The sequence below is a fragment of the Arachis hypogaea genome, chromosome 11 (genome assembly GCF_003086295.3).
Source record: "Arachis hypogaea cultivar Tifrunner chromosome 11, arahy.Tifrunner.gnm2.J5K5, whole genome shotgun sequence".
In the NCBI taxonomy this organism is placed as follows: Eukaryota; Viridiplantae; Streptophyta; class Magnoliopsida; order Fabales; family Fabaceae; genus Arachis; species Arachis hypogaea.
In genome coordinates, this window is record NC_092046.1 from 39,521,285 (window position 1) to 39,547,719 (window position 26,435).

Here is a 26,435-nt window from a genome sequence, read left to right on the forward strand (position 1 = left end):
AAATTCCTATTTATACAGATGAATATTTAAAATGTTAATAAATCCAAAAAATTATAAAAATTAATCTTATGCTAATAAAAGATAAATTTTTGTGTACAAAATTACTCATACATTAAAATATTTACCATAAAATTTCTATACTTTCTTAACCTAATCCAACTCTTCACCACCACATTATTTCACTTGTAGAGAATTAGGAATTAAAAACTTGAGATTTGATTAGATTAAAAGAAATAATTTAAAAATATTGAATATTTTTTTAGTAATTTTATTTGGATTAATATTTAATTTGATCCTTAAAATTTAGAGTAAACTAACATTTGTACCCACGAAAGTTAAAAACGCTGACATATCTACCCATAGAAAAAGAAAATTACCATTTGTATCCATGAAATATGGATTTCGCATAACAAAATTATCCAAACACTAAAAAATTTCCTAAAATCCCTAAAATACCCTTATCTTCACCACCACACCACCTCCTTCACCCAATCACCTTCTTAACCCTAACCCTCTTCACCAAACCACCACCCCTCTTTCCCTTCCTAATCTCAAATCCCACCACCATCCTCTTCACCCAGCTACCACCCCTCTTTCCCTTTCTAACACACTCTCACCATTAAGTCGAAAACCTCAGCTTCATGTTCTGCGTAACAGAGCCCCTCTCTTCTTCTGACTAAATTCAACTTCAGGGCTCAGAGCTTGAGCTACAATGGCGCCGAAGAAAAAGGACGATGGAAGCACCAAGAAGAGGAAGCGGATTCCAGCTTCGGGCTCTAATGCCGAAGCATTACATGAATCCCCTTCTAAGGCTCCTAAACTCTCTGCCTCTAAGAAACCCTTCAAATCCCTCAAAACACGCAAACCAGACGCCGTTCCTAAAGACAAGACCAAGAAGGCTCCCCTTACAGGTCGAGAACGTCGTCTTCATGCTAAGGTCTTAAAACGTTACCAATTTACTTTCAAATGCATTTGAATCTGTGTTTTGTTATTGTTATGAATTGGTGGAATATTTTGTTGTTTGATTTCAGGAACTTGCGGAGGCTAGGAAAAAGAAGAGGAAGCGCCATTTCACTCTTGAGCAAGTTTTACTTTGGAATTTTGTATAACTCAAGGCTGGTGACAGAAGCTCTACAAAAGATGAAGGGGAAATTCCTGAAATTGCAGGCCCGCCTCGCCATCTGCAAGGTCTGCTGGAACGGCGGTTGCTTCGACTCTGACATTCTCGTAGCTTTTGATGCCGCCGTCGCCAATAAGGTAGCGTGAAGAGGAGGGTCTCTGACGTGGTAGGCTCTGGTTTTTGGCTGATGGTGATGGTGGCGAGGAGAAGCTGGCGCGGTGCTCCTGGGCTGGCAGAGATCCGCGACGTTGCTAGCAGAGAAGGGTGAACGATGATGAGGAGGGTGAGACGGTGGTTTGTGGTTGATGCTGGGATTGGGTGGCTGAGAACATTGAGAGAGAGAGAGGAGGGAGGAAGGAGATGATAATGTGGAGAGAAGGGTAATTTAGGAATTTTAGATAATTTTTTAGGGTTTGGATAATTTTGCCTGTAAAAATATTTTTTGATGGGTACAAATGGTAATTTCTTTTTTCTATGGGTAGATATGTCAGCGTTTTCAACTTTCATGGGTACAAATGGTAGTTTACTCTAAAATTTAAAGCCGGATTCAATTAATTCTTAAAATTATATAATTGATTCAATTTGACCTCAAAAATTAGAATAACAACTTACGTTAGTCTCTAAACTGATTTCTATAAATGGCATATTAATTTTGCACGTTAATTACCAAGATTTGGACTCTTCATCTAAATTTTATGTGACTAACAACAATTTTAATGAAACTAATTTTTTGAGTATCACTTTTGACCAATACAGTAACTAAAATAATTTAAAATTAATACTAGCATTAGATATTATCTTTGAAATAATACTAGTATCAGTAAAGAGATACTGAATCATTTTGATGAAAGATCTTAAACCTATTAAATGAACATTCTAATGTTGTAACAAAGACTCAATCAAAATATATTTAAATAAATAGATGCACTCAATTGTACTCATGTATTTTATAACTCTATTTTTTTAGAGTTATGCTACGTGTACACCAAAATCAGCTACCAAAGTCAGCCACCAGTATAAAATACATGCTGAAATACAAATACACATTGAAAATAAATTAAACCACACATATATGATATATTTATACATAAATACATTGGTAGCTGATTTTAATGGCTGATTTTGATGTACAAATAGTATTTTTCATTTTTTTATTATCTTCTTATCAATTTGATAGAAAAATAGATCTGAATTAATTTAACGTAAGTTCTTTTTTCAATTATTTATATAATTTTATTTTTTTTCAATATAAATGCACAAAATTCTCAATCTTTACCTCCACTAAATTTTAATTTTCATTGCATTTTTTTTTCAAATTCAATGATATCTTTTAAATATGGTATATAATTATTAATTTTGTAATTCTATATTTTTTATTTTAGTTAAATTTTTATAATTTAATTAAAATTATTTAAAATAATTAAAAATAATTAAAAATAATTTAAGTTTAAATTAAAATAAAATTAAGTATTGGAGTAACAAATCTCATATTGAGTTTCAAATTAAGTTTTATGATATATAGTCCCACAAATATTTATGTGATACTTTGTAGAACCTAAAATAAAATGAAATTAAAATCAAGCATTGGAGATACTCTAAGACTTACTAGACTTCTTAGAAACTTGATTAACTCCTCAATATCTTCACGAAAATGATAATAATAAGTTCAATTTGAAAATTTTGCGGCTCTAGAAGCAACAATCAAGCTTATTGATCTCTAATAAATCTTGATCACATGGAATCTAAATAAAGAATCTAAATCCTAACAAGTTAATATAATAAATCAACACGTTGTTAACGAAGATTCAGCCGCTGACAGAAAGGTCCCCGAAAAATGTTATCGATAAAACAACCATTAAATAATTTAAAAATACAACAAAAAAAATCAATAAATATGATATTTTTTATAAGTAACAAAAAATTTCATATTTAGCAAATCTCTTATCCATTTGATCTAAATTTTTGTGGCAATATTTGAATAAATATTTAAAAGTACATAAAAAAATTTGGAGCAAAATTTGATACCTAAAATTTTACTTTTTATTTTTCAAAAAATATGTTCATTCAAAATAACTGTTTTTAAAAAATTTTACCGGACAACAAATATCAAATTTTAATAATAAAAATATATTTTTTAATTATATAATTAAAAAAATTTACATTAAAATTTATCATCTAAAATTATTTTTTAGAATATATATTTAATATCTAATATTTTTGTTCCTTTTTAAAATCTTTTACGAATTTATTTGTCGTTAGCATATTTTAAAATTTATTTTTGTTAGCAATACAAATTTTTGGTATTATTTTAATAATTTATTTATTTTTAAGTAGATTGGTTCTAATTTGAAATTAAACACAAAAAAAAACGAGTCACCAAAAAAAAAAAAACAAAACAAAACGGCTATTGTACCCGGACCGGCCCGGCCCATTAAAGTGTAGATGCTCAATATAAAGCGCCCAACTGGAATTAGGGTTTCTTTGGCTATTCCACTCGTTCCCTACTGCAGAAGCTCTCAGCTACTTCGATCCCGTAACCATGGTATCTTCTATCTCTCTTCTCTCATTTCTCTTCCAAAAACTTTCAAATTCTCGATTCACCTCTTTGATTAGAGTTTTTGTTTTCCTTCGGATCTAAGGTTCCACCAGTTAGGGATTTTATTGCTTAGTACTAATGTGATTACTGCCAATGGCTCCCAAGTAAATCATGGTTGCTGAAAACGCACAAGTTTGCTGATTCTGCGTTGGAATCTGTAGTTTTCCTAAAATATAATTAAATAGGACTATTTATTTATAGCTATCATGGATATTTTGTGTTTTCATATTTCACTTTTACTGGTTTTTCTTTTTGTATTGGACATGGAGTTTTAACCCTAAGTTGACACTGGCCCCCCTTTTTCAGACTAAGAGAACGAAGAAGGCTGGTATTGTTGGAAAATACGGTACGTTTTATTAGCTGTGATTGCTAACTATGCTTCACTATTTTGATGCGGTATTTTTTTTCCCTACTAGTAGTTGTCTAGTATCTAGATGAATTATCATTGATTATTAATTGTTTGAGATGTTGATGATAGATCGAGTTATGTACATGAAGACCTTGATTGCATAAGCTTGTGCGGTTATGCCTGTTAGTTTGTTTGTTTTGTATATAGCAAAATTGCATAACACTTGATCTATGTGTAATGCTTTATCTTTGATATGGTCATGTAAGTCGAGCTGTGGGTTAGACAGGCTGGCCGTGTATTTTAGCTGATGTCCAGTTCCTTCTGTTTTGAGCACTTTTTCAAAGAATGAATTGAGTTATGTACTTATTGTAGTATTGTATAGCATGGTATACAATCTTTTTGGGGGTCTTAAAGGTTTAAAATTTTGGTCAAACTTAATGTACTAACAACTGTTATTCTTTACCACTGCATATGTCATTGCTGAAGTATAATTTGATTTTTTTGTCACTGTAAATGCTGTTCCTGAGAGACTAGCTTTGTTTTTTTTCCTGTATCAGGTACCCGTTATGGAGCTAGTCTGCGTAAGCAGATTAAGAAGATGGAAGTTAGTCAACACAGCAAATTTTTCTGTGAATTTTGCGGAAAGGTAGAGCCGAGCCACAAGTTATTTTCTGTGTGCTCAGTGAAGATATAAAAGCCCTTTTGGAAAGGATTGAATTCTGATGATTGTGTTTGCAGTATGCCGTGAAGAGGAAGGCTGTAGGAATATGGGGATGCAAGGACTGTGGTAAAGTGAAAGCTGGTGGCGCCTACACTTTGAAGTAAATTCTCCTGTTCCTCTAGTCGATTGGATTTTAATTATTTTTTCCTCTTTTGAGAGAATAATGCTGTGTACACCAAAATCAGCCACAAAAGTCAGCCTCTAGTATAAAATACAAGTTCGAATACAAAATACACATTAAAAATGAGTTAAACAACACATGTATTTATACAAATACATAGTGGCTGATTGTGGTGGCTGATTTTAGTGTACAAAGTATTTTTGCTTTTGAAATAGTCATTACTGACTTTGTTCTTACTATTTTCCACAGTACCGCGAGTGCCGTGACCGTGCGGAGCACAATTAGAAGGTTGAGGGAACAAACTGAGAGTTAAGGTTCTGCTTGATGCTTTTATTTTGAGCAATTAGACTTTTTATTAGTTTTAAGTTTTGATGAACTGGTATGATTGTATTCGAGGTAAACAATTAATCTTTTGTCTTTGAAGACTTAAAATCTTTGTTAATTCTCTTTGCTTTTTAACTTAAAGTGGCTGAGTTGTTCCCTGTCTGTCATTCATGGTAACCTTAATTTTAACTTAACCCTGGAAAATTACCGTTTTATGCCTCTGATTCATTCTCGGTATGGCAACTCTAGTTTTTGCATGATAGTGGTGACTGCCTGACTGGTGAGTTTTTACCCCTAGTGAAAATTAGATTACGACATTAAATTGTTTTGTACTTATAGTATTCACGAGTTTCATTTAATAAAAAATTTTACTGGATCAAAAATAAAATTTTATAAACTTTATAATACCAAAAAATTTTTTTTTTATAATACTAAAACTAAAACCGGATATTTTACAGATTGAAGAGCGTATTTATACTTTATCTTTACACTTTTTTTTAAATAGAACAGAGCATGTTATTTCGGCTCCTTGTATTAAATATTATTCACAACCAACGAGTTTAAGGGATTTTTTCTTTAAATAAATTAAAAAAATATTATATTTGTTGAGATAAATAATTTTTGAAAATTATTACTAAGGTTACGAAAACTAAACTGGTCAACAAACCGGTAAGGTGACTGGTTTATTGGTTTAACGGTTGGACCAAGGTTTGATCGGGGTTAAACTGGTTTAATTAAATATTAAATAAAATTATTAAAAATTTAATATACAATTTTAAATAATTAAATTCAATAATTTTAAATATTAAATAACATTGAGTAAGCTCCATATTTTTTTTACATTGCTGCTTGAATTTTTCAAAGTAACATTAAAGACAACATCAAATCCTCTTGCTGCTGGAACTCTAGCCAACAACACTCCTTCTAAGTTCAGATTCAATCTGCATGAACTGCAAAGAAACAGTAGTTAGAAGCATAATAATAAGTGTAAAATTAATGAAAAGAACTTATACGAACACTTGCAGTCTCATCTAATCCCAAGCATAGCTTCTTTTGCACCTAACAATGTTTTATTAACTGCTTTTTTATTGGATTTAGAAACTTACTTTATCCATCCATTGTGAGAATTGCATTTTCAACATCAACACAAAAGAAGCAAAAACATGAGAGCCTGAAGTGTAAAAACATGACCAAAATTAACTAAAAAAAAAAAATACAGAATCATTCAGCAACTGAAAATCAGTAAAGCCAGTTTAAATTAACAAAATCAGTAAGTCCAGTATTAACAAAATCAGTGCAAATTAATAAAAGTATTAAGAAAATCTGCAAATCAGCATTCAACAACTCAATATTATTAATAACAGAGGAAATTATAAAACAAGCAAAAATAATTCCAAGCAATAGTGCTTACTGGCGGTGAGGGAGGAAAGGAAGTGACGGCGACGGAGGAGCGGGAACTACCGGCAAAGACAGAGAGAGAGAGAGCTCGAACAGAGGAGACGATGACCGAGAACGATGAGAGTAGAAGACCTTCCTACGACGGCGGCGAAATGAGGAAGGATGAGAAGAGGGATGGCGGTTGCAGGCTGCGTTCGAACTTCCGCCGAACAGAGCTTCCAACCTTCCACACGCGAAACCGCACCCATTGTTAGTGTGGAGGAGAAGAGCGGCGATGACTTCGAAGAGAAATGGTGGCTACGGGCTGCGTTCGAAGTTCGGAGGAGAAGAGTTTGGCCGGGGTGGGGTCTGGGATGGCAAATACGGTGTAACAGCCCAGACCACTCGCTAGAATGATATTGTCTGCTTTGGCACACAATGCCTCACGGTTTTGCCTTTGACGATAGAGATGATAGCCGAAACTCCCCACACTCACTCGTCAAAACACGTCATGCTAGGGGGAGGTATCCACACCCTTATAAGGAATGCTTCGTTCCCTTCCCCAACCGATGTGGGACCTTACATACGAGGGTATTGGGGCAGGGCATTTTTTTTTTTATATATATACTTAAACAGCGCCATTTTGAGGTAGCCACAAAATCGGAAATCTCTAAAAAACCTGGCCGGTTCTGACGGTTCACCGATTAACCATCGGTTCGGTCGGTTTTTTAACCGGTTTTTTGTCAAATGATTTTTATAGTCAACCGAATCGATTAGATGATCGGTTTTCGATTATTCCAGTTGAACCGGTCAGTCCGGTTCGATTTTCAGAACCATGATTATTACTGAAATATGTCATCTAATTTTATTTCGTTTACCATATAAACAATTATAAATGTATCTTGTTTATTGTGTAAATGAGATATATAGAATTTAAAAAAATACACATTGTAAATAAGATATGTGTATAATTGAATTAAACTAGTGTATGTTTTCGTACTCTGTATGGGATAATACATAAAATTATATAAAAATTTTATTAAAAAGTTAAATAAAATATACATAATAATTATTATAAATATTTTATAAAGTTATAATTAAAATCAAACTCTCAGGATTTTTAATATTAAAATATTAAAAATAATTAGTATTAATTGAGTTTGTTGAGTGATCATCTTACTCGTTCGATTAAACATCTATTAGGAGTTAGAACTTCGCCTTGTGTATGTAGCAATCTATTGGTTAGCGACAAATTTTTAATAAATGGAGCATTAATATGTGGTGAGACTTGGCAAGAGTACCCCAATACGCGGGTACCCGACCCGTCCATACTTGACACGACTCAGGGTAGATATTGCTTGGGATAGGGCATAGTTGGGTTTAGGGTATACCCGTCCCGACCAGTTGAAAATAGGCATGCATGAAATCATTTTTGCATGTAATTTCTGATTTTTCTCGTCCAAATTTGATCTATGTGGTTGAGTATTTTAGTATAGCGATCACCGTGATTTCGTTGCGACACTAATGTGATAAAAGTTGCGGTAATTTCATAACTTATATATAAGACAGACCAGATTATTAAAGTAATAAGGGAAATAACATTCAGACGTGCGCATAAAATAGATTTATAAGATGTGATTATTTCTGGAAAATATATATGTATAGCTCAAGTGAAAGATTGTTAGGAAATTATTATTTCTTGATATATTTATGGGCAATACATATATTAATCAAATCGCAAATTAAGTAATTTCAAATTAAATGACGTATATAATGGTAATCTCATTTATTGTCATAAATGTTGAATTAAATAAGTTATTATTACTTTTGATTTGGATAAATGAGATTAAAACCATTGATATTATTTTATTTGAGTTTTGGGATTTAATGAGTGTCACACTCAAATATAAATAATGATTTCAGAATTTTGGTCTCCAACACATCAAACTTGTCTTCGTAGCTCTTTTTCCACTGTGGAGTTGTGATTCAACCATATCAAGAATACATAAGGTTTTGATTGACGAAGATCAAAGAACCACAAAAGCCAAACTCTCTGATCTCAATCATGCTCTCGAATGGAGGGACACTTCTGCGCTCTCAGTTATATTTTTTAATGATTTAACATAGATGATCTTGAAGTTGAGAAATCCTAAATTTTCAGATAAAATATAATTTTTATTCAATCAAATGATGATAAATAATTTTATTGAATTAAATTATATTAATATGATCATTGGATGATAAAGAATGCTAGAAAAATAAATAAATAATATTTTAAGAGTATAAAAATATTAAATGGTCATTTCAATTTACTTTTTTAATCAACGACAATAAATATCTTGAATTAATTAAATTTTTACAAAAAATTTATATACCTAAAATTATTTCATTTCTTCAAAAATCTTTTCAACATACAATGGTTCAATAAGAGGTTGACTATTGAGAATTGAATATAATATTTTTAAATTCATATTTTCAATAAAAAGATGTACTTATCCATCCTAAATAATTCTATATTCATTATTACTTATCTATCTAAATAATTCTAACATTGATAGAATATTATTTTTAGATGCAAAATATTTAAAATATATTTATTCTATTTCAAAAATTAATATTCATATTTAATTTAAGATTTCAACAAATATGGCAGAAAATATTATATTTTTTAATTAAAAAAGTAAAATATCTATAAATATATTTTTGTACTTTAGCTTTAGAGTTTTTTAAAAATTTTTGGCAAGTTAATGGAATCAAATCATATTTCTATAACATATATAAAAATGTATATTACACATAAATAAAAAATGTTAGGTGTAATGAGAACAAATACATAAATTAAAGTAAAATTTAAAAAAAAAAAGAACCAATAAAATATTTAAGGAACGAAATATAAATAGAAGAGAAACAAAATTATTAGACGGAAGAAAAATAATTTAATAAATTTTATGTGTATATAAAAGAGAAATAAAAAGAAGATATACAGTACCTTGTTTAATTTAGCAAGATTTATAGAAATAAATACATAGAATAAAAGAATAAAAATAATAATAAAAAACTAAATATCTGAATTAATATCAAAATAAAAAATAATAAAATAATAATAATCTATCATAATGTTAATTTTTTAATATAATTAATTAATAACAATATAATTAGTCTACCATAATCTTAATCTAATCTTTTAAAATAATTAATTCTAATTAAATAATCAAATAAATTGAATATAAATATATCTAATCTAATCGTATAAAAAAATAGTAGATTTTCTACAATTAGACATATGTAGAAAAAGAAAAAGATAAAACAAGAAAGAGATGATAATACGTTACTTTAAAATGAGATTATTATTATTAATAACATATAAATATTAAAATTATATTAATGCATTAATTGAAATACATTATTAAAAGAAAAAGTTACAAAAATTAAAATAATTGAAATTTATTAACTTTAATTAATTAAATTAGCATAAAATAAGAAAGAGATGATTAATCAGATTAAATAAATTAAAAAATATTACTGAACAAAGCAAATATCACAATAATTATATTACTAATTTGAAAAAATCAACTCAATTTATTCAAATTTTTATTTAAAACAGACAATTAAAAATCACCAATAAATAAAAATGAATGGGATATAATAAAGAATAATTTTGGTAGTATAAATAATTAAATTAAATTATTATATACAATATTTATATTTTACCTTATTATAATTTAAGTTAACATTAATGATAAAAAAACTAATTTTAAATAGCCTCAATTTATATTTTACAACATAATTAAAGTACAATTCATACCTTTTTATTTTTGTGATTAATCAACTTTTTTTAAATTTTTTGGTTAAGTCTTCTATATTTTATGATCGATAATTTTTTTCTATAAAACACAAATTTTTGATGAATTATGAAAATCATAATTAATTAAGAAAATCAAGAAAAAATTATTAAAAAATCAAATAAAAGATAAAAAATAGAGTAAAAATTTATTTTGAAACTAAAAATTTGTCAATTGTGCTAGAAATTCTAAAAATTTGTATATTATTATATAATCAATTTTGTTACTCACTTCAACTTTATTATCCCTTTGTATCCAAAAAAGTATATAATGTCACACTTATTTCAAAAAAGATGAAACTCTTCAAATACATGGTATAATGTATATTTAAGAACAATAAGATAAAAAGATCTAGAATTTTATAATAGTATTTAAAATTTTCAATGACGATAATACAAAGAGTTTAAATCTACCAAATGAATTTGATAGTTATCCTTTACACATCTTATTCAAATTTAAATTTTAAAATTTAATTTGTATCCTCTTTTTTTCCTAATATAAATTATTTTTGACAAAAAATAGAAAAAAATCTATTAGACTAAAAAAGGATTCTATCAAAGAATTATTATAAGAAAATTTAAAATTAAAAAAAAATAATAAAAGCATTAATAATAATAAAGAAAAAGAAATGAAACTTATATTAAAGAATGTTAGAAAAGAAATAATAAAGTTCGTATTAATAATAATATTGAGGAATGATGTTTGCTGCTTTAGGCATCTAGTATTCGCCTTTGGCCATATTTTTTTTTCCTTTTTTACTTTTTTATTTAAATCATCAAGTCGAAAAGTGTACGGTAAGTCGGGTACCGGACGGTTCGGGTTGGTACTTGAGTGGATGAGAGGGGGAATCACCTAGTTCCGGGTTGCTGGGTTGGAGGAGGTGTAACCGATGTCCTGAGCTCTTCGTGTGAAGAGGGGGGTGTCACCTGCAAAGACACTCCGACGCTTTAGTCAGTCAAGTGTGCAGGCGAAAAGTGGGAGAATGGTATGTGACGTACCTTGGGGGAGGGGTAGGACCCTCCCCATATATACCGTGTCAGAGGCGGGTCCCACAAGGGCAAAACCTACCTTCCTCGAAGCTTCCCCATATAGCTGTAGTAGAGAGCTGTCCAGGACGCGTGTCCGAGTCGGTAATTGAACGCCTCGCACCCGACCGTTCGGGTCGGGTGGTTCGTGAGTCGGGTCGGCCCATGTGATGTTTGTGCCAGGCCGTAACAGTGCCCCCAACGCGCCAGCAATGATCGTGAGGGTCGTTGGTGGCGTGTTGTCTCTTCTTTCGTGCATTGTCGCCAGGTCGGCCGCTCGTGGAGAGGGCGTGCCTCTTGCGCGCGTGTCTGTTCGTTGTTGGGGATAACCGTTCGTCGCCTTGTTCCTCGCGCTGAGCATTAAATGCTCATAATGGGTTATTTCAAAACCCCGCGCGCAAAGACTATTTTGCCCCTTGGCCTTTCGCGCTTCTTGAGTCTGGCAGTTTTAACTAGTTTTGCCTTTTGTTTTTATCTCATTTCTTCACTCCTTCCATCTCCATCTTCTTCTCTCTCGAGTTTCCCAAAGCATCATTTCTGTATCCTTGTGCGTTCGTTTCCTTTCATTCCCTTTCAAATCTTTGCAATTGATCCAGGTAAGCATTCGTTTCCTCACTCTCTGCTTCATGTTCATCTTTCCTTTGTTATTAGTGTTTCTGTGTGCATGCTGCTTTTCTGGTTCGATTTGAACACTAGATGACCTTAGTAAGTGCGTTAGGGGGGGTTACCATTCCAGGGCATTTAGCTTTTTAGGCTTTTACTTGGAATTTGCTTCAGCCATGCTTAATGTTAGTTATTGAGTAGGCTAAATGTATTTTCTGGGCCTTTTCCGAGCTCCCGACCTCGTAGACTAACCGAGTGGTGCCCCCACTGTAGGTATGCCTCGCATCGTCTCACGAGCTTCTACCTCCAACACGGGTTACGACTCGTACGCTTGGGTGACCTCCAACGTGAAAGAGTCCCCGAACCAGATGGGCGTAGAGGAGCTTACCGAGTTCCGCCAAGCGGAGTACTTATGCGGCGGGACTGACGAGGAGGCCAACTACGACGTTTTCGTTCCTGCCCCCAACGAACGGCTATACGAACTCAACTTCCATTCCCCCGGGTTGCCGATTGGATTTGGTTCTACAAGTCAATGTTCACCCAAGTGGGGGTTCGTATTCCCTTTTCTTCTTTTCAAATGGCGCTCCTTAACCGGATCTCCGTGGCGCCGTCACAGCTGCATCTGAACAGTTGGGCTTCCATCCACTGTTTCGAGATGGTATGTGAATATTTAGAGCTGTCGGTGTCCGTCGATGTTTTCCTTTATTTCTTCAACCTTACGAATCCTTTCAAGGAAGGGAAAGCGAGGAAAGGGTTCATGTCCTTCCGATCTGCCCAGGGTCGGAGCTTGTTCGAGGACTCTTACCATGGGTATAAGGATAAGTATTTTAAGGTGCGTCCAGCCAAAGCTCGCCACCCCTTCTGGCTGTCGTTAGAAGGGAAACGCCTCATCCTGACGTATTGGAGTTTCGGGGCGGGGTCCAATACCTTTATTAAGGTGACTTACAAAGGGATGTTTGCCGTGGACAAAAAGATTGCCGACGTGTTGTTGGCCGTTTTTGGGAGAAACCATGTGAATCCTCACCTTCTTATGGGTGACCGGGAGGTCGCCAGAACTTATATTTGTGAGTAGCTTTGACTTGTATTTCTTGCATTACTGCTGCTTTGATTGGTTATGCTGATTTCACGACTAACTTGCTTATTTATTTGTTGCAGTGGGAATGTCTGCCGAGATGATAGGCCTTGAGAGTTTCTACAAGACCTTTTTGGAGGAAAGCGATGAGGAGAATGCTGACGGGAAACCGGAGGCCCCTCCTGAGAATAAGGAGGATCAGGCGGTGCCTTCGCCTCGTGATACCGGGATGTCGGACAAGCATTCTGACGGGGCGCGCGTCTCTCCCATTCACGAGGAGGCGGCCGGTACTGGGCATTCGACCTCCGCTCAACAAGTCGATGATGATGACTTGAAGGTTATCCCCACCCCAAGAGGCAGAGGTCATTCTCCAGCCCTGAAGGATCCCTCACCGTGATGGAGAGGAACTTTGACGCCGGGACCTTCATAGACTCCCAGTTGCTTCCCGGCACGGAGGAACACTTCCATGGCTCCGACCTTGCGGGGCAGGCGAGGTGGATGTACCGTACCCTCATCCGCGGCGCTGCTATAGCTCAGAAGGCCGAGTTCGAGTTGTCGGGGATGCAGTCGCTGCGTAGGAAGCTCGAATCTGCTGCTGTCCAAGGCGGAGGAGAAGCTTAAGGCTTCCGAGGAGAAGGCTGCGTCTGCCGAGGGAAAATTGAAGACCTCTGATGCTACCGTATCCCGTCTAACTGAGCGGGAGATGACTTTGGAAAGCCAGCTCAATGCCGCGCAAGGTCGGGTGGTCGCTTTCGAGAAGGAACGTGATGTGGCCGTCTCGTCGGCTAGGGCCGCTCAAGCCGAAGCCGAAGAATTCAAGAAGAAGCATGAAGAGACCGTGAAGCAGGGAAAAAGCGTGATCCTGATGACTGAAGAGGCTCTTAAAGCTCAGGTGAAGATCGTGGCCCCTGACTTCGACACGTCGGCAATCGGGGTCTTTAAGACAATCAAGGATGGCAAGATTGTCGACATGCCCAAGAAGTGACCTCTTGTAACTTTGTATGGAGTTTGTGATTTTGTTGTAGGACTTGTGGAACTTACTTTTTGATATACTTTAATAGTCGCTTGGTCGGCTTGTGATTATCGTCTTTCTCTGCTTATCTGGTAGCGTTTTCATTCTGTTTTGTTACTGTTTTGTTGGTATTGGCTTGTCGCTCGTGTTTATTTACCGTTGTGTTGGTAATTTGGCGAAGCCAAGTCGTTGCTTTAATATTGCTGTAGCCGTTTGTTATGGCTTTAACTTAGTTGGCTCCCGGGGTGATCGGTCTTGGGGCGCCGTATCCTGGTCCCGTTTAACATGTATTATAAGGAACTTGTTGCCGTAAATGGAGAAAAGTAAATGGGAAGGTAATTTTGACAAGTAAACATTAATCGATAGTTAAACAAGTCCATTGCCATAATAAGTACTTAACAAAGGTAAATCACTGAGCTCGCCAGATCGCCTAATCGGCGTGTTTGAGCTAGGAATAAAATCTTCTCAAGTTACCTGCATTCCAAGTTCTCGGGACTTCCTTGCCATCGAGCTTCTCCAATTTGTAGGCACCCTTGCCAATCACCTCTTTGACTCTGTAGGGGCCTTACCAGTTTACCGCCAGTTTACCTTCCCCTTGGGTCGGCAGCCCGATATCGTTGCGCCGTAGGACGAGATCATTTTGTTCAAATTCTCTCATGAGCACTTTGGTGTTGTAGCACAGGGCCATTCTTTGCTTTAGTGCTATTTCTGACAAATGGGCCATCTCCCTAGCCTCATCTGCTAGGTCCTTTTCCACAGCTTCCTCTACTTCCTTCAGAAGTAATCGTGGGCTCGGCTCGCTGATCTCTACGGGTATCATTGCGTCCACCCCGTATGTCAGGCGGAAAGGGGTTTCTTCTGTGGACGACTGCTCGGTTGTTCGGTAAGACAGAGGACCGAGGCGAGTTCTTCGGCCCATGCACCTTTTTTGTTATCCAGCCGTTTCTTGAGGCCTAGCAAGACGACCTTGTTTGCGGCCTCAACCTGACCGTTCGTTTGGGGATGCTCTACGGAGGAAAATCTCTGCTTTATGCCCAGACCGGAGAAGAACTCCGCGAACTTCTTGTTAGTGAATTGTGTCACGTTATCAGAGACAACGACTTCCGGGATGCCGAATCGAGTTATCACCTGTCTCCACATAAACTTTCGACAATTGGATGAGGATATACTGGCCAGTGGTTCAGCCTCTATCCATTTGGTGTAGTAGTCGATAGCAACTATGAGGTATTTGACTTGTCCCGGGCCAATCGGAAAAGGTCCGAGTAGGTCGACTCCCCACTGTGCGAAAGGTCGGGAGGACGTCAATAGGCTTAGTTCGGTTGCCGGCGCTTTGTGGAAGTTGGCATTCTCTTGGCATTTGACGCATTTCCTTACGAATTCTTTGGAGTCCATCATCATTGATGGCCAGTAATATCCAGCTCGGATGAGCTTTCTTGCTAGCGCTTTGCCCCCGATGTGGTGACCACAGCACCCCTCGTGGACCTCTTTGAGTACGTAGTCCGTTTGGTCGGGATGCAGGCACTTCAATAAGGGATGGCTGAGTCCCTTTTTAAATAGTTGACTTTGTATGATCGCATATTTGGCCGCCTCCTTTCTCAACGCTTTAGCTTCCTTCTCGTCGTCAGGGAGTTTGCCGTTTTCTAGGAAATCAGTGATGGGGTCCATCCAGGAGGGGCCTATCTTTGTCAGGTGAAGGGCAACTGCTGGTTCTTTTACCATGCCTTGAATGAGGGACCGGTTGCCAACTCCCGGTTTCGTGCTTGCTAGCTTGGATAAGAGGTCTGCCCGTGTGTTCCTTTCCCTCGGAACGTGCTGGACCGCGACCTCCTCAAATTGTTTGCTCAACTCTTTGACCTTCTCCAAGTACTTCTGCAACAGCGAGTCTCTGGCTTGGTAGCTTCCATTTACTTGTGAGGTAACGACCTGTGAGTCACTGCACACTTCCAGCCTCGTAGCCCCGACTTCCCGAGCTAAGGTCAAGCCGCCCAAGAGGGCCTCGTACTCCACTTGGTTGTTCGATACGGAGAACTCAAACTTGATTGATTGTTCGTATATGACCCCGGCAGGGCTTTCCAAAATGATCCAGGTACCTCTGGACGTTTGGTTGGAGGCCCCGTCCACATGGAGCCTCCACCGTATGCCCGCCTCCTCGGTTGGGTACCCCGTTACCTCTACCAAGAAGTCTGCCATCGCTTGCGCCTTAATTGCATGTCGGGGCTCATATCGCAAGTCATACTGAGATAGCTCGATGGCCCAAGTCATCATTCTTCCCGCTAAGTCGGGTTTTTGGAGCACCTGGCGGATTCCCTGGTCCGTTCTCACGACCACTGGGTGACCCTGGAAGTATTATACAAATCAAAATACATGGGAGAAAAATAATCTATTATATGATAGAATTAGCATGAGTATATTTTATCATTAAATAAACAAAGTTAATGTCAAATAAAATTACACGTAAATAGAAAAAAAAGAGTTAAAATATCCAAAGTAATAAAAAGATTATTTTTACAATTATATATATATATATATATATATAGATGACTATAAAACAATGAACTCCGAACTAAATTAAATTGCATTTATTATTATTAGAAAGGGTAAGAGAGAGTAGTAGAGAAAATATTTGTATATTCAAGTTGTGTAGAATGATACAATATAAAAGGAGATTTATAGGTGTAAGAGAATCAAAATAATAAAGATGTAATATCCTATAATAAATATTCAGATATGTTAAATAATGCTAATTGATCTAATTGATCCTAATTATACTCTAGCATCTCTCCTCAAACTCAAGTGACAACTTGAGTTTGAAACTTATTTGAAACAACTAAATAAAAAAAATGCATAAACTGATGATAGAATGGGTGCAGACGGAACTGTTTAAAGAAAGCGCAGACAGAACTATCGGAAGGAAGCGCAGACGGAACTACCGAAAGGAAGCGCAGATGGAACTGCCACAAAGAAATGCAGACAGAACTTCTGGAAGGAAGTGCAAACAAAACTGCCGGAAGGAAATGCAGATGGAACTGCTAGAAGAGTACGCAGATGGAACAACCGAAAGAGAACACAGATGGAACTGCCGGAAAACTGTTGAAAAGTGACAAAGTACGAAGAGATGACAAACTATCGAAAGGTGACGGAAAACTTATGGTTTCTCCGTGAGAATAAGTAAGTAGTGGATGTTTGGATGAGCTAATCGGTGAGGTCAGAAAAGCGTTAAAACATTGACAAAAGAGAAGGAAATACTTAGAAATAATTAGCTATATTTTCTTAAAAATATTTAAAAAACACATTAGTAGCAAAATGATACTTGAAAGTGATGAGATTATAAGAAGAACTATGATTAAACCTAAGAAAACAAGAAATTAAAGCAAGAAAAAGTACAAAAGATGTGAATGCATCAAGGTTGAACCTTAAAGAAATAGTTCTTAAAATCATGGAATGAATCATCAAAAATAGAGAATACATTCCTTCCCTCAATAGCTTGGAAAGAAATCCAATGCTATTTTTTAGAACTAAATGGTTTAGTAAGCTGGAAAATGTAAAAGAAAACCTTGAAAGACAATGGAAGATCAAGCTCCTGACTAACTAGCTGATAAACTTTTATGAAACCCGAGGAGTTAGGATGAAGCTGAGAAGCGGCAACTCTACAAATACGAAGGATTTCCAACCCAAAGTCAGTAAAAAGAATATTCACCCCCAACTTAGTAAAAAAGCATTCATACATAAAAATGAAATAACACTTCGATTTATCAAGCCGAGAAAATAAAATCCTATCGTCAAGGTCATGGGCCATATCTCATACTTCTCTTTATCTTCCCTCCCCCTACAAAGCTTATGCTACCTACGAAATGTCTTTATATACTCATTATCAACTACGGAAACAGCGTAAAGAACAGTAACGTCTACCCAATCTAAGTCGAAAGGAACTTTAGTAGACATGCTGAGGACTACTGAGCGAGACATAAAGATTTATACTTACAAAACAAAAAGAAAGTTGTCACCATACAAAATTACGAGCTACAAATCAGGAACAACAACACAACAAACAAAAGTGGTTGGACCATCCTCACGAATGAGACCTTCAACCTGATCTACTATGATGCAAAATGATGCCATTACTCAAAACAAAAATGGCACCATTTGGAGACAAGATAAAATCCCCAAAAGTCAACAACAAAGACACTAATTCAGATTTTACAAACATTTTCTACCAGATTCTATAAATTCTTGCAAACAATAATGAAGGTTCACGATAACCAAGATAATAAGCAAGAATGGAAAAAGGTAGAAACTTCTACGAACAAATATTAAGAACCCATATTTGAAAGAAAACAAGAATATTAACGCAACATAAAGCTATACCAAATAACATATACCAACAACGACAAAAAATAGATAAAGAAAAAGAAAAAACCAACTTTCTCAAAGAAACAGGAGGAAGAAACTGCGATGGCAACGATGAATAATCCTCAAATGTCAAACTCGAACTGGAAATGATCTCCAAGATAGAAAAATCTTGGAAAAAGGTTAATCTAAGCAAATAACAAGGAGGTTTCGAGAAAAATGATGCAAGTTTTTAGAAGTTAAAGCGAAAAAGAAGAGAAAGTAATTGTGTTTTTATAGTCACAGGAACAAAACGATACATTTATCCTTCATTCAATGGCAGGAACGGTTATCAAAGTAACTGAAAAGACGTGCGAACGGTTATGAGAAGACGTAACGTTCAAATTCAAAAACACATCGAATATCCGACCTAGTTCAAAGAGAGGCGGTATACCCGACGTGATAAGATGAAGGCCGAAAGAAATCAAGACCGACTTGAGAATGCTTAAGCCCAAACCAATGAAGTTCGGCCTTAAGTAAGGGCACTGTTCATACCTTGACCTATTATCTAGCTAGGCTCAAAATGAATAAAATCCAAATCTACAGACATTAGTCAAGCCGACACCCACCCGACCTCATAGAGGTTGGATATAACGAACGTGAGTTCAATTCTACTTATTTAAATACCAACCATACTATCACTTCTATCCATCTAAACGGGATATCTCAACAAACTTCCTACCAAAAGGGAGCAACTAATCCACCATCAAATGTGTGGCTACTCAAAAAGCGATTATTGATGCTACATTTACACTTATAAATACCCTGACACCCTTAGGTATTTTTCAAATTCAAATCTACTAAAAACCTGCCTAAAACCCTTACTAACTTAAGTATCGGAGCCCTTTACAAGTACCACCTCCCACCTCCTCATGAGGAACTCAGACGGCGACATCTTGACACCAGAAGACTTCGGATACTACTCCAAAAAGAGTCTGGACTTAACGTTTAGACCCAAATTGATCCGTTTCAAGTCATCCTCAGAACAGCCCTAATTCTAAGAATCTCTATTCTATTCTCTTTTATTGTCTATTTAATTCTATCTATTTCTTGATACAAATTTATATAAGTTCATCCATGCTTTCTTTTATATATATATATATATATATATATATATATATATATGTTTTATTTCATTTATTACTAGTAGTCAATTAGTGTATTTCAAAACAAAAATATCAAATGCAATTAATTTAGTTTAAAGAAATGACAAATTAAGTTTGTAATTACTCCAAAAAATTTGTACATGTCAAAATCTAGTAAGAATATTATAATTATTAATCTATTATTATATATGGCACATATATCAAATAATGTGTTCTAGTATCTGCTTTATTATATAAATTGTTTATATTATAATACTAATAATATATTCCAGGGCCATTAATTTTAAAATTACTAATATAATAATTGTATTTTAGTTTTTGTTATTTGTATATTTAAAAATTACACCTAAAGTTATTTACTTAGTATCATAATAAATAATATTTTTAAATTTAAATAATTTATTAATTATTTTATATTTATTATACCATATATTCATGAATTTATTGAAAAAAAACGTATAAATTTTTTTAGGATAAATAAGTCATTAACAATTAAACTCCTAACTAATTTAACGTCAAAACCACATGGTTTTGTTTGAATAAATAGGAACAAAAAAGTTCTTCTGATTTGGGTTTAGGAACAAATTGGTCCCTCTCAATTCCATGTTGGCATAACTCAACATCTTAACATGACGCGTCAGCAACTTCGTTCAACAGATAATGGTAGTACTAACAAAAGGGTTGCATTGTCTTGTTGAAATCAGGAACAGGAGCTAAAGTAGAGTTTTTATTTGTTAGATTGTGCATTGTCATTTAGAAAAAAGGACAAGGGCCGGATTACTACTTTCCTCCATGTTTTTTTATTTCCTTTTCGGAGTCCAAAAATAAAGAGTCAATGTTGAATTATTTGCTTGTGTTTTTTTTTAGTCTTTACAACACAATACACCCACACTCCACACTTATACACACTATATGGATTCTTTTTTTCCAGTATTGGCTTAAGCTAGATTTGAATCTGGATGTGGCTGTTTAAGAGGCATATGATATGCACTTGAACCAAGCCTCCAACCATGATGTGCTTGGTTTATTATATCACTTTTGAAATAAAACCAATGGTGATTGGATTTGATTAAAGTTCAGCAACCAAAGAGGGAGAAAAGGAACCCATGGAGTTGGATGACGCAAAGCAATTGCCAATTGATATAGCAGATTGCGATTGCTGCAACCAAGGTTGAGATCAGGACAATGAAAGACTAGTAGGAGATGGCAGCCATATATAATGCGCTGCTGCCATGCAATGGACAATGATATAAAAACCATATTTTCTTTTTCAAAATCAGTATAAAATGGTCAATAACCAGTAAACCAACAACCTGCTGGTTGACTGACCCAACCGATTACACTTGTTTCTGTTATTAATCTTTTAAACTAATACAAAATAACTTAGCCTGCTTGAGATTAGATTTCTGTCTATCATCTAGGGGTGAGCACGGATCGGATTGGTTCGAGTTTAGGGTAAAATTAGAACCGAACCAATTGAATTATAATTGGTTCGGTTTGATTCGAATTTACGTTTTTTTTGTGTATGTACTCGAATCAAACCAAACCAATTAAGAACGGATTGATCCGATTCGAATAATTAGGTACCCGATGAAACAGAAAATTAAAAAAAAAAAACAAAATTTTTATCTTAAACATTTTCAAGTACAATAAACATGTAAAATCAATAGAAATATGTTAAGTATCTAAGGAAAGTGGAAAACCACACCTTAAAAGCTAGCTATTAAGGGGGAAGAACCACTCTCCTTATATACAACATCAAGCATCTCATACTACTCGATGTGGGACTTTGAACACCCATAATACCCAAGTCCCTAACAAAATAATTCAAACATGTTAAACACCAAATATATTAAAATGTAAACACATTAAATACAGTGGGAGTAGCTGCACTTGGAGAAGAAGTGCATCCAACAACAATATCACTTCCAGGTAATGTGAAGTTTGAGAAAACTCTGCTGGTTTTACTCCGTAGGGTGAGAAAACTGCTGCTAGTATTAGGATAATAGGGTTACTGGGTGAGAAACTCAATCATTAAAAGACATTTTTAAAATTTTTATTTTTTTATTTAATTAATATATAATCGAGTCCACGGGTTGGTTCGAATTCTGCACCCCTCGAAACCGTTACCCGAACCAATTACTAGAGAGAAGCATTAGTTTGATTCGGATCGGACCCGATTACCCATTGGTTCCGGAACCAATTTAATTGGTTTGGTTCGAATTCGAACAGATAATCGGGTACCCGCTACCCGTGCTCACCCCTACTATCATCAGTATAATGTGAACACCCATGTACTAAAACAGCAGCATGTCTTGCATTTCAACAAATAATACATATTGGATATATGAGCAGGGAATATACTTTTTCTATGCCTAGAATCAATTTATAAGTGCATATATACAAAGGCTATACCTATAACGAAAGAATTCTCGCAAATACTGAATCATACATACTGAGACCAACCTCGACGGGTGTTTATATTCCATAAAATTGAATTAATGTTGGAAACACGGGTTTAGAGCTATCATAGAAGTTGTAACTTTTTAAGATAAGAATATATGGACCTTGTGTTATCAAATTGACGTTGAAATACTACAACAGAATAAAACTGTTCCAGATGAGGCAAGATGAAGATAATTGCAAGAATACAAATTTGTAATAGGCCATTAAAAAAAAGTATAGTCAAGTACCTAAGCACTTGCTAATCTGAATTTGAAGCTGAAAGTGAAACTAAGCACTTGCATCACAAGTCAGCATATATTTTCTTTACAACACACTCCTAAGACAGTAAAAAACCGAGGATCTAGATTGTACTGATTTGGAATATCCATGTCATAATCCGCTGGATGTTGCAAGGGAGTACTTCAAAGAAGTGTTAAATAGGACTCACATTCATGAAAAACTGACTTCAGCTTCATCATGGCTTGTGAAGTTTGAACCCAAAAACTCTTGGAACGTAGCTCTGTGATGGTTTTTGTGGCTTCAGTTGTCCATACGTCATGAGGAAGAGGTGTGGAAATGTTGTCCCAAAGTATGCTCCATCAATGTCTAAATGGAGTCAAGGAAATTTGACAAATTCAAGATACTATGATCAACATCAATTCAAAGAAAAAATATAAAGCCAAAACAGCAAAAAATTACAGCCATCCCAAAACACATGGAGAGACAGCATAGTGAAATACAATAATCCCAGAAATCACATGGAATAGCAAAAAGGAAGTATACCTAGAATTGTGAGCATAACAAACAATCAATAAACTCAAAGTTGATAGAAAAATGGAATAGGTCGTCCTCCAAAAATATCTTATTATCTCCAAAGGAAGTGTTCAGTTATCTTGGATTTCTACATCTTAATAGATTTTGTTGAACATAAACAAGTTCACAGTTTGGAAAAAAGTACTTGAGGTATACAACAGTCGGAAAAATGATTGTTGAAAAGAGATTTTTGAATAAAGCAAAGGCCATTCTGGTAAAGTGGCAGTTGCTTTCCAGAAACCAAACAAATATCTCATTAACAGATGTAGACTAAACCCATCCCAGTGCTGTTACTAAGTATATGCATCCGGACAAATATACTACTTCCACAACAAAAACTAAAGAACAAATCTTCACAAACAATGATGCAATAAGAGATGCAAGAGAAATTTTCACGGAGAGGTTGTTACATAGTTGCAACACTTAAAACCCAAAAAATAAGAAAGTTCAATGATAGGTATAAGGATACTGCCTTGATACTTGGACCGAGGATAATATAGGTCTTCACATCTAGGGCAGTATATCTTCACAGTACTTGACCTAGGAATATCTGACTGACCAACTGGAAGGCAAGGTTGTCCAGAGCAGTAAACTCTTGGGCATCTTCCAAAATCATAGTTCTTGTACTTGTCAAGCTGTAAATACTTGGAAATCAATGAAAGAGCCAATCTCCCAGATTGTAAAGCACAGAAACAGTTATAAGTAATAATGAAATCTTACCATGGCAGCCATTCCTTTGCTTGTCAATACGTATCGAGCATGAATCAGACCATAAAGCATCTCCGCTGCTGATTCAATCAACTCATTTTGTTCCTCTGTGAACATGTCACCTATAAATTTCAACAAAACAAAATAGTATTGATTAAACTAAAATGAACAACAGAATGATCAGCAAAGTAACGAGAAAGACAAATAAATATACTAGGATGAAATTTGAATTTAGTTTCAAGGGCGGTCACTGTTGCAAGGACTCATCAAATTACAACAGGTTTGTCATGAAAAATACAACATCCAAACATTGGAATAATGCACTTGCACATAAAAGTTCAAATTTAAGAATGTAACCTTACCATGGGAGGACTCAACATCCAATATTAAATCAAGAGCATAATCATAGTAAGGCACTTGACTGCTTAACCCACACAGGTTGAAGTCATCTTGGATGTAATCATCGTCAACCTCACAAAAGAATTCATTTCCTCTGAGATTGCAGAACCATGAGATCCAAGAGGTGTCATCTCCATCAGAGCCACTAACATCTGATTCTTCACTGTCTGTTTCAGGTTCCTCTGAGGCCAATGCACCCATACAAAATTGAGTTAGCTTGTTAACCAAGTCATGGCATATAACTAATTAAAATGTCACTCAAGGCAATCACATATGCATTAAGTGTCCTTTTTCCCTCCCAATATGCAAGATACTCACCAGTTTTGGGAAATGATTTTATCCTCATTTGAATAGTATCAACATAATAAAATAGAAACAACTACATACCATGCTACAAGAAAACAGAAAAATATAGGTGACAGAAAAATCATGGAGCATATAAGGTGATGGGAATGCATCGAATCAATGTATCTCCTTCCTAGCTTTCCATTTATGTGAATTGATATCTAAAAATCCTTACTGGTTTGTAAGTACATTATAATAAACATTAAAAGCTGAAGCTTTTCATTGCAGCTGCATGAAGTAATCTGTTAGGGACTTGGGTATTATGGGTGCTCAAAGTCCCACATCGAATAGTATGGGATGCTTGATGTTGTATATAAGGAGAGTGGTTCTTTCCCCTTAACAGCTAGCTTTTAAGGTGTGGTTTCCCACTTTCCTTAGATACCTAACATAATCACAATAACTAGCACTACATCCTGCATTAACTTCTCAAGTCCAGAGCAAAATCTATCAAACTCTTCATTGAAGATGCCTACGAAGCTGCTAAACAAATATTCACCAGCACCAGCTAGTAAATATAACCCGACGACCAAGGTTGTCATGCCATAAAGAACATGTATCTATTCTCCTAAAACTAAAGTGCCAGGTTAGATGAATCAAATGCTCAAGGCCTCTATGTCTTTCATTAAATAAAACTACTGCAAACCATTAGAAAATCATGATAAGATGCAAAACACTCATCAAGCATTTGGAACTTGAGAAGGCCGAGACGGAACAACAATTACTAAAGCAAACACAGAAATGCATCATCCTCTTTTTATTCACCGAGTAAACTTGCTAAAGCTTCCCCCTCAACGCTAACGTCCGCTATTCACAATAAACATTCGATGACATAGTTTGACACAAGTAACCACTTGAACCAACAACAATTGTTATTATTGCAATGCCTCCCAATATAGCAAACCGATAAAGCTCCAATCTTTTGTGTCATGTCACCCATTTTAACAAACCCAAAAAGGTTCCAAATTTTGTCAACATAACATGTATATTCGAAAATACTGCATTTTCACCAACACAGATCAGATCCTATGTTAACAAAGAATAAACAGAAAGCATATACAGATTACGAAAAAAAGAAAAAGATTTAAAAGAAAGAGGGTAAGAACCTGAGATGTTTGAGTTCTTGGAGATAGATGTAGAGCGAGGGTCCTTGGAGGAGGATGATAGAAGGGAAGACCTGTCTTTGCTGCCGCCATTGATGCCACCAACCCTCGAAGTGGACGGTGAGGATCGCTCCAGCTGCTTATCGAGGACGTCGTTGATTCGCTTCCGATCCTCCGATTTGGAGGCCCCAACTAGCCCTCGCTCTCTATACATCCCTAACAAACCCTAAATCCCTATAACAAACTCAATTTTCAATTTTTTTCTTCAAAATGTCCCCCCTTTTTTTTCCTGCAATCGCCGCCCTAAAATGTCATCCAATCATAACGATTATTCGTGTTGAAATGAAACTCAATCGCCACCAAAAAAGAGTTGATATTTGTATATTTTGGGTTCTCTTGGAGAGAAGAAGAACAAGAAGAAGAAGAAGAAGAAAGAGGCGAGCGAGGGAGCTAGGGTTTTTGATTGAGGGAGGGACCGATAATGAGCATAACAAAACAAAAGTAGAGAATGGTAATTGGCAATTGATTATGGTTAGGACTTACGATTACGGGTTATGGCTATGGTAATAGTTGTTTGTTAATTGTTATGCTAAGCTAGCATGTTCCTATCACCCACCCTACATACTCACTTTTCGTTTACCCTCGTTGCAAACTTCACTTTTAATTCATAACGTATTTTGATGAGTTGTCGCAATTTTTGTTAGATTTTTATTAATTAATGTACCAAAAAAATTGGGTAGATTCCAATTTAAATTTAGTGCTTTCCTTAACTTAACTAGTAGATGTTTAATATTCTTGTTCGAGGGAAATAATTACCCGATTTTTGTCATTTTTTTCCGAATCACAATACGATTTTTTGTCCAAAAAAAAAAAAATATTCCGATCTTTGTTTTTTATTTCTATGAGATAATATGACTTTTTTGTTAGTATTATTATTATCTATTAACAAAAATTACTGATATATCACGTTA

The 26,435-nt window shown here is 35.2% G+C and overlaps 2 protein-coding genes across 3 annotated transcripts; one reads left to right on the forward strand and one right to left on the reverse strand.

Annotated features, from left to right (window-relative positions):
* The first annotated feature begins 3,545 nt into the window (after positions 1-3,545).
* LOC112720727 (large ribosomal subunit protein eL43) lies at positions 3,546-5,339 on the forward strand. The gene is made up of 5 exons (XM_025771775.3): positions 3,546-3,662; positions 4,023-4,062; positions 4,623-4,711; positions 4,804-4,886; positions 5,157-5,339. The coding sequence occupies exons 1-5, from the start codon at positions 3,660-3,662 to the stop codon at positions 5,218-5,220; spliced, it is 279 nt and encodes a 92-aa protein (XP_025627560.1). The 5' UTR covers positions 3,546-3,659; the 3' UTR covers positions 5,221-5,339.
* Positions 5,340-22,197: 16,858 nt separating this feature from the next.
* LOC112720728 (casein kinase II subunit beta-1) lies at positions 22,198-26,154 on the reverse strand. Of its 2 annotated transcripts, none has more exons than XM_025771777.3 (5): positions 25,468-26,154; positions 23,983-24,201; positions 23,633-23,742; positions 23,385-23,547; positions 22,198-22,705 (listed from the first exon to the last, which is right to left on the reverse strand). In XM_025771777.3, exons 1-5 carry the CDS (start codon positions 25,676-25,678, stop codon positions 22,575-22,577), a joined length of 834 nt encoding a protein of 277 aa, XP_025627562.1. In that variant the 5' UTR covers positions 25,679-26,154; the 3' UTR covers positions 22,198-22,574. The 2 variants fall into 2 exon arrangements, with proteins under 2 accessions (XP_025627562.1, XP_025627561.1); XM_025771776.3 differs by having other exon boundaries at positions 23,382-23,547.
* Positions 26,155-26,435: the final 281 nt, after the last annotated feature.

Excerpts from the sequence above, each read along its gene's own strand:
- LOC112720728 (XM_025771776.3), bottom strand. The coding sequence starts at position 25,678 with ATGTATAGAGAGCGAGGGCTAGTTGGGGCCTCCAAATCGGAGGATCGG. Across the intron at positions 24,202-25,467 it reads CAAGAACTCAAACATCTCAG|AGGAACCTGAAACAGACAGT; the intron begins GTTCTTACCCTC and ends CATTGGCCTCAG. Across the intron at positions 23,548-23,632 it reads GCAAAGGAATGGCTGCCATG|CTTGACAAGTACAAGAACTA; the intron begins GTAAGATTTCAT and ends AAGTATTTACAG.
- LOC112720727 (XM_025771775.3), top strand. Across the intron at positions 4,063-4,622 it reads TGGTATTGTTGGAAAATACG|GTACCCGTTATGGAGCTAGT; the intron begins GTACGTTTTATT and ends TTCCTGTATCAG. Across the intron at positions 4,712-4,803 it reads TCTGTGAATTTTGCGGAAAG|TATGCCGTGAAGAGGAAGGC; the intron begins GTAGAGCCGAGC and ends TTGTGTTTGCAG.